The sequence below is a fragment of the Abrus precatorius genome, unplaced genomic scaffold (assembly GCF_003935025.1).
Source record: "Abrus precatorius isolate BTA unplaced genomic scaffold, Abrus_2018 Scaffold7, whole genome shotgun sequence".
In the NCBI taxonomy this organism is placed as follows: domain Eukaryota; kingdom Viridiplantae; phylum Streptophyta; class Magnoliopsida; order Fabales; family Fabaceae; genus Abrus; species Abrus precatorius.
The window spans coordinates 17,061,779-17,069,727 of NW_020874417.1; the positions used below are offsets into that span (position 1 = coordinate 17,061,779).

Below are 7,949 nucleotides of genomic sequence, written 5' to 3' on the forward strand. Positions count from 1 at the left end.
TAAGCACAAAACACTTTTAGATAACTTAGTACTATTATTTTACATAAATAGATGTCCTGCTCTCAAATAACTGGGCGGGAATACACAGACAGATCATTGGATCTTTAAATTTCATATTGCCAGCAAACATATTAATAAAATATATTACAGAAAAGAGGGGCACGGGATAAGGTTTCGGCACATTCAACTCATCATCCCAAACCGCGTTACTCATTTCCGTGCTTTACTTGTACTCCATGATCATGTTGTTCTCAGGAGCCAATCCAACACAAGCTCTCAGGATGTTCTCCAGCATAGCACGCTGCTTTGACAATGCATTCACCACTGGTGTGCCTGGTGGAACCTGTAATTGTTGCCCCCAAATTAATTATTAGTCATGGAACCTTCAAGAAATTTATATATAATGTAGAACATGAGAGTAAAAAATGTGAAAAATCATTGAACAATAATGAATCAACTTACAAGTGGGGCCTTGGTCAGGTAACTGAGGATGGTTGCAACCGGGTGGAATGAGTGAAACTTGCCCTGTTAAAACAATCATGTTTTATGCATTAGAAATTAAGTTGAGAATAGCAAAAGAGTGTTCTTGGACATCAATATTTGAAGAAATGAAATAATTAAGCAACAGATAACAGACCTCGTGCTCAGCCTTAAACTGGATACGAGCACTGAGCTCAGCAAGAAGGACCAAGTCTAAGATAATAGGGGCAGCTAACAGTGAATCCTCACATGTGTTGTGCAACACGATTGTGCTCTTTCCACCCATGAATATCTCTGAAGTGTATTCATCCATGGCCCTCTTGCTGTCCCCCACGTAAGGCACATACTGCAAAACCAACAAATCAAAGAGTCAAGTAATTATTATAAACAACGTATGGAAAGAGAGAAAGTGAAATAAAAATAAAATATATTACCTTAATAACAACGACATGGTCTGGATGTTCGCCAGGCTCATAGAGAATGGCATTGCTATTGACCATGTCGTCAACAACGTTGCTCTTTGAGATTTCCTTCGAGCGGAAAGTTTGAGGAGCTGAAAGATTCATACCATCGTTGTTTCCCAGATGGTTGTAACTCACTATTGATGTTGGCTGTCAGGCATCACAGAGACAATTATATAACATCAATTTAATATTCCTTTTTATTTTCTACATCATATATAACACTTATCTTTACTTCATCTTAAGTGAATAAATAAAAATTTATCTATAAAAAGTAAATATATTTTTAATAAGTATTTTAATATTTTAACCACTTAAAATAAAGTTATTTATCATGTGGGATAATTTAAATAAATTCATAATATTGTATCTTAAATCATTAATAAAGGTATCACTGGTGATATTAATTACTTTACGTTTAAAAAACTAAAAAAGTACCTTGATACCCGCCCCCACAAGGAAATCCACCAGCACAGATTTCATTTTGGTCTGTCCACTCTTGAAGTCATCTCCTCCGATCAAACTGTTCCTCTTGATGGCAAGGTCAATAAGCCCTGATGAAAACACAACCAAAGTTCACCAATTTAATTATTTTGCATAAATAAAAAATTAAAACAAGGGACACAATTGAGAAAATAATAAACCTGGGACAAAGGTGTTCTGGGGGCTTCCGTTGATGAAAGGAATATTTTCCAAAACGCAAGCAATGGCAAACAAGGTGGAAGGAGAAATCTCAGCCTCGTTCCTGTCCAAGGAAGCCAAGAGGTTTTCCATGGTGTCGTTTAGTCCCACAACTATGTTGCTGTACCTCTCTGTGTTGGCTGTCCATAGGACAACCACCTTGTCAACCTTATTGCTTTCCTTAAACTCCCTATATTAATAAAACACATATATAAGATAACAGATTCGGTAAGTTTCAAACTCAATAAGGTGGTACCTACTATATATGGATCAACGTTGGACTTACTTTATGTCTTTAATGATTTGTTGAACTTGTTCTTTCTTTGTGCCCTTGATGACGTTGTTGGCGCGGTCTCCTTGGTTGGCAGCAATGAAATCAGGGTCATAGATTCCGGGGAGTGGAACCATGGATTCCATGTAAGGCCTCAACTGTTTCTGCAGGTCGATGTCAAACACCTTAGCTCTCCCCATTGCATCAGCCAGGTTCATGTTACTGATATCCCACCCACCAAACACAATGTCATCAGGGTTAACCTGCAAAAATTTTAGTCAGAATTACTCAGCAATATTCTCGATCATATTCATAACATGCATGTTTACTTTTTAACATCTAATTAATCTGTTCAATTCAGAATAATTGTAGACTCCCTTTATTGTTTTTGAGTGATTATTTTAATAATTAAATGGAGGAGATTCAGTGACGAACCCAGAGAATTTTTCTTTTAATAAATCGGAACTTTTAAGTAGTTGGAACAAGATAATATCTCTAGTCATGATGTAAAAAAAGAAACAATAGATAATAGGGACAAATATTAAATATAATGAGACTTAAACGATAACTTCATGTTATAAGTGAAATTTTATTTATGTAGCTCTTTTCTAGAACTAAGAGAGAAATAGGGAAAATGAAAAAAAAAAGTGATGTGATAAAAAAAAAGATTGAAAATAAAATATTAAAAAATATATATATGTAAGAATAATATAATTCATACTATAACAATATTAAAAATAAATGAATTTGAGTGGTGGTTTGTTAATGTTTGTCAGATTGTATAAATTACATTCGTCTAGATTATTTATTACATATTTTTATGTTTTAAAATATTAAAATGCAACTCATTTAATACTTATTTATTGAATATCAAAATATTAAAAAACTTGGCATTATTCATCTCACATCATCATTATCTTTTTTCTCTTCTCCGTGACCCACATCTTACTTTGTGAACCTTTCTGTGAGACTTTTTCCTTAAAAAGAATCATTCCTCAAGCAATTAAACACACGGGACAAAGGAAAAAAAAACTTTTTAAAAAAGAAATGTGGGCTGGATCGTAAAAGGGTTCAATTTTGCTGTACCTTTCCAGGCTTCTATTTTAAAATTGTATTATTATTATTATTAATTTTATGCACAATTTAAGAGAGCCTTAAAAAAATTATCTAATCAAAATTAAAATTTTATCTTAGTAATTTGTCATCTTTTAATATATAAATTACTAAGATAATTTTTTTAATTAAAACATAGCACCATAGTTCCTTCTGATATCTGAGTTTAGTTTTATGAATTTCGCTAATAAAGTTGATGGTGAAAAACTAAAAAATAAAAAATATATTCAAAATGACATTAAAAAACAATCGGTCTACACTTTCTTTAAATTTTTTTTATCTATTATTAACTCTTAATATTAAAAATAAAATATATTTTATAAATTAATGTGCGCGTTATAAAAAGATTTAATAATTTGGCTTCATTAATTATTTAAACTGTAAAATAATTAATTATCCATCTTAAGATAAAAGCATAAAATAATTAATAATTTTGTGAAGAGTAAAGGGTATCACGAAAAAAAAATTCTTAAACTTTTAAAGCAGCCGACTAAAAAGGACAATTTTTTTCAGAGAGAGACAGATAAAAACGAAGAAGACATTTAATAGTATGTAATACTTTTTCATTATTTAATTAATAGTATTATTTTAAAGTGTGTTTTAATTCTTTATAATTACTAAAAAGGTAATATTTTTTATAAAAAAGAATCGAAGGTATAACTTTTTCTATTTTAAAATTTTGTAATCATAAATATTCAATTAAAAGTACAGAAAAAGAGAAAAGAAAACGACTTGATTCCACCAGAGAGATTGTATACCATTGGAAGCAGGCTCTTGAATGGGGCATAGATTTCCTCTCCTTGGAAAGACCCCACTCTGATAGCTGATGCCTGGGTCAGCGACCCAAAGTAATTGGCTTGTTGAATCTTGTCCTTTGTTGCCCATGAAATGCCCCTGAGATTCATGACACGGTCACCCATAAATTTTATAGCCATTACCATAACCACAAATAACAAAAATCAAAATAATGGTAAGGAAGAAGATGAAATGAAACTCACTCTCGGTTAGCAATAACACCACCAGTGAGGGTTGAACCATTGTTTCCACCCCACCCCACAAGCATTACCCTATTAATAAACAAACAAAAAAACCATATTAATAAAACAGCAAGAAAGAATAATTTTTAAGGATGGGAAAGGGAAGACACGAGATCTTACCCTAATTTAGGGACATGAATGTTGGTTTTAAATTCATATTTGACAGTCTTGGGCTTGACAACCCACTGATAAGTGCCATTCCTGTTCTCGTGAACAAGTTCAGTGGTTTCATAGTTGTACACAGACTCAATCTCAGTCTCTGTGTACTTCACATTAGGACTCTCAACCTTAAAACTCTCGATGAACATTTTTGTTGCTTCTAGGAAATCACTCAAGAGAAATGGAACAACGATGTAAGAAAGCAAGATAGAAAAGCGTTTCAGAGAAGAATGGTTGGTGTGTGCAGCTTCACGTAACCGAAGCAACTTCTATATATAGACCAATTGCGATTCTGTGCTAATGCACGTGTCTCAAAATCAGTGGCTGCCCGTCCAAAGCCCACACAATAATTGTAGAATTTTTAACAACCCTGTCAAGCAGTAATTTCACAACGCAAAATTAAATTTTTTTTCTCATTACATTCAATTTATTTATTTATTTATTTATTACATCATTGATTACATTTTTTTTTATCATACCAATTTTTATAAAAAAAATAATTACATAATAGGAAAATTAATTAAACCATTTTTCACAGGATTCACATTTAAAGATAGAGAAAGATATTTCAAAAATTTCTAAATCGAGTCACTTCTCTAATTCATCTCAGGTCATTTGCAATGGTACATGAATACGTTTTAACAAAATCACCCAAAGCTTTTGAAGCAACGAATGTGTGTTAAAATTTGAAAGTAAATTTAAGTTAAGGAACTCAACTGGCTCGAGTGAATCAAATTCACAATAAATTTGTTTGTATCCCTTAATCTAAAATAGATGTAATTCTTCACAAATAACATATAACAATTAAAAATATGTGACCTTAAAAATTCAATAGTCAATACCATCTATTTAATTACATATATTTTTTATTTCACTTTTGTGTGTGAAAATTATTGTATAAAAATTAAATACAAATATAATTGCTTAAATTTATATTCTTGCATAGTTTTTTTTTAAAAGGGACAAGACATAAATGTAGAATTTTATGTTTTCACTTTGTAGTATTATTTTTCAATTAAAATATGAATTTTATCTTGGTAAGTTATATGTTTAAATTTGGCATTAAAAGTTGATGTAATTTATTAAAGTAAAACTTTAAATTTAAATATCTTGTAAAATAATAAAGCTTTCAATGTTTACAAATTTTCATAATCATTTTATTTATTTTAATATCAAATCTACACAATATTACACTTTTCAATAAAAGAAAATTGATTATTTTTAATCATTAATTTTGGGGAATAGGTAATAAGATCATATATTATGAAAAAGATATAGACATAGCATTTTACACATTATTATTATATGTAAATTTTTAATACCGGAAATTCATTCCTTGTAAATATAATCGTCAATATTAAGTGAATTTTATATCAATCTTACTAATTCAATGCTGTATGAGGGTTTTAAACCATTACTTTCTATTTTCTTGTATGTTACCTTTTCAGTTAATACAAATAATTATTTTTTCTTGATTGAAAAATAAAAAATTGTTTGATTGAATTAAATTTTTAATGACAAATCAATTACTATTATAGAAAATATTAATTAGTATCTACAAATACTATTTAATTAAACAAATTTAACATATTCATTAAATATTTTAAAATATTAAATATTTTTAGGGCTAATTATTAAATTTATTATTTATTTTACTGTTCTAAATTTTACTTAGTAAATTAGTATATTGAAAATAACAAAGGAAATGCTAAGAATAATACAGCATTTATTTTGTTTTGGTTCAACAGAAAATAATAAGAGTTAAATCGCTAACTTTAGTTAACATTTAAGGTGTATTTGGATGAGACACGTAATTAAGTATTTGTTTAATAAATTTATTTTGCACAAAAAATTATAGCATGAATTTAATTTATTAAAATAAATTGAACATTTTATTTTATTTTTTTGCTATTAAAATTTTATTTTATTTTATTAAATTATACTAAAAACTCTTTTAAAATAAACTGAAAAGGCATAGGTTATTTTCCTTCCTTATAATAAAGTATTTCAAAAGCACCAAGATTTTCTCTATTCTATATTTAATGTTAAGTATTAACGATAAAAGTTAGATATAATATTTTAAATGATTTTTTATTATAGTTTAATTAAAATTAAAATTTTATCTTAATAATAAATATTTCATATCATTTTAAAATATTGCAATAAAAATTTCAATAACAAAATAATACTAAAAATACTTAATAATCTGTAACTTTTTTTTGGACGTTAGCAAAGCACCTTGGCCATGCACATGAAAAGGTTTCATGCATCCAACGTTCATTCGTTGTCAGTGGTATATATATATATATATATATATATATATAAAGACATTAAATTAAAAAGTTTTAATACGTTCAAGTTTTGCTTGAAAGTGATTATCAATTTTAACTTTTAATTTAAAAGTTGTAATTTTGAGTGTTAAATTTTACGTTTTATACTTTTAAATTTAAGTAAATTTATATTTAAATTGCTTAAATCATTTCATATTTTACCTTCACACTTGCACGATGTGATAATTGGAGAAAAATAGTGATATTAATCATAATTATTAACTAGTAGGAATCAAAATAATTGTGTAAGCAACAATGATAGTAAAGACTGCGAGAAAAATAATAATAATTGTTATGACAAAAAGATTTAAACGGTGAAGGTAGCAACTGTATATGTTGCATAAGTAAAAATAAAAATAATTGTTATTAAAAGACTACATTTAAAACTAACAAATTAAAAATGAATTAAAGCCTAAAAATGCCCTAAATGTTTTATTGAATTATTAAATCTTTCAGTGTATAGTTTTAAATATTTCCTAATTATATTAAAACGAGGGATAGACTCAGCAAATCATTTACGTAAAAGAGAGTAAGAAAAATATTAATCATTAAATTATATTATTGGTAAAATTAAAATATAAAAAGGTAGAATATAAAATCAAGTAAAATTTTTTTAAAGACACAATAAAAAGTAAAATATAAAATTAAATTTTTATTAATAAAAATCAAGTATTGTGAAATTAAAAGTTGGTTGTAATGCATATTTTTTAATTACATTTAATATCATTAAATATTTTAAAATTAAAGTTAGTTAAAAATACATATTTTATTTTTACATATGATATATTTACAAATTAATATTTATACTTAAAGAAATGTATATTTTTAGTTTATGTATTTAAAAAATTTATATTTTAGTCTTTATACTTAAAATAAAAAATATTTTAGTCTATGTATAAAATATTTTATTACATTTTATTTTTCACCATTAGTATAATAAATTAAAATATAGTAAATAACTTGTATAATAATTAAAATGTAATATTTTTAAATATAAAAAATAATTTACAGATAAGTATCAATGATAAATACTAAATATATAATTTAATAAGTTATTAAATATACAAGCTATCACAATAAAGTGACTCCTCTTATTAGACAAAGAGTTACTTTTTTTACATGATTAGGAAAAGTCAATGTATCTTAATTAAATAATGTGAATGTTATTTATTGTTTAGAGATTTTCACTTTCTATATCTCGTGTTATTTGTCCTAAGGTAATAGTCAGTTTTAAAAAATATATTGATTACAGGGATTACTATAATAAAACGGTTCTCTTTGAATAAAAAACTTTTATTATAAGAATTAGGATGTAATTGTAAACCTATTTATCTATTAGATAAAACACCAATAAATGAAAATTATTGAAAAAAAAGTTAATACTTTTAAGATTTTAAAGTAACAAATATTTTAAAAC

At 26.9% G+C, this 7,949-nt stretch overlaps 1 protein-coding gene across 1 annotated transcript; it reads right to left on the bottom strand.

Moving 5' to 3' along the window:
* On the bottom strand, window positions 1-4,458 carry LOC113870932 (inositol-3-phosphate synthase). Its single transcript, XM_027507502.1, has 10 exons — window positions 4,164-4,458; window positions 4,005-4,073; window positions 3,765-3,900; window positions 1,909-2,156; window positions 1,586-1,812; window positions 1,380-1,495; window positions 915-1,091; window positions 638-826; window positions 463-525; window positions 1-343 (listed from the first exon to the last, which is right to left on the bottom strand). The coding sequence occupies exons 1-10, from the start codon at window positions 4,349-4,351 to the stop codon at window positions 224-226; spliced, it is 1,533 nt and encodes a 510-aa protein (XP_027363303.1). The 5' UTR covers window positions 4,352-4,458; the 3' UTR covers window positions 1-223.
* Window positions 4,459-7,949: the final 3,491 nt, after the last annotated feature.

Coding starts and splice junctions, on each gene's coding strand:
- LOC113870932 (XM_027507502.1), bottom strand. CDS start 4,351: ATGTTCATCGAGAGTTTTAAGGTTGAGAGTCCTAATGTGAAGTACACA. Junction 1,813..1,908: donor CAAATCATTAAAGACATAAA/GTAAGTCCAACG, acceptor TTATTAATATAG/GGAGTTTAAGGAAAGCAATA. Junction 1,496..1,585: donor CCAGAACACCTTTGTCCCAG/GTTTATTATTTT, acceptor TGTTTTCATCAG/GGCTTATTGACCTTGCCATC.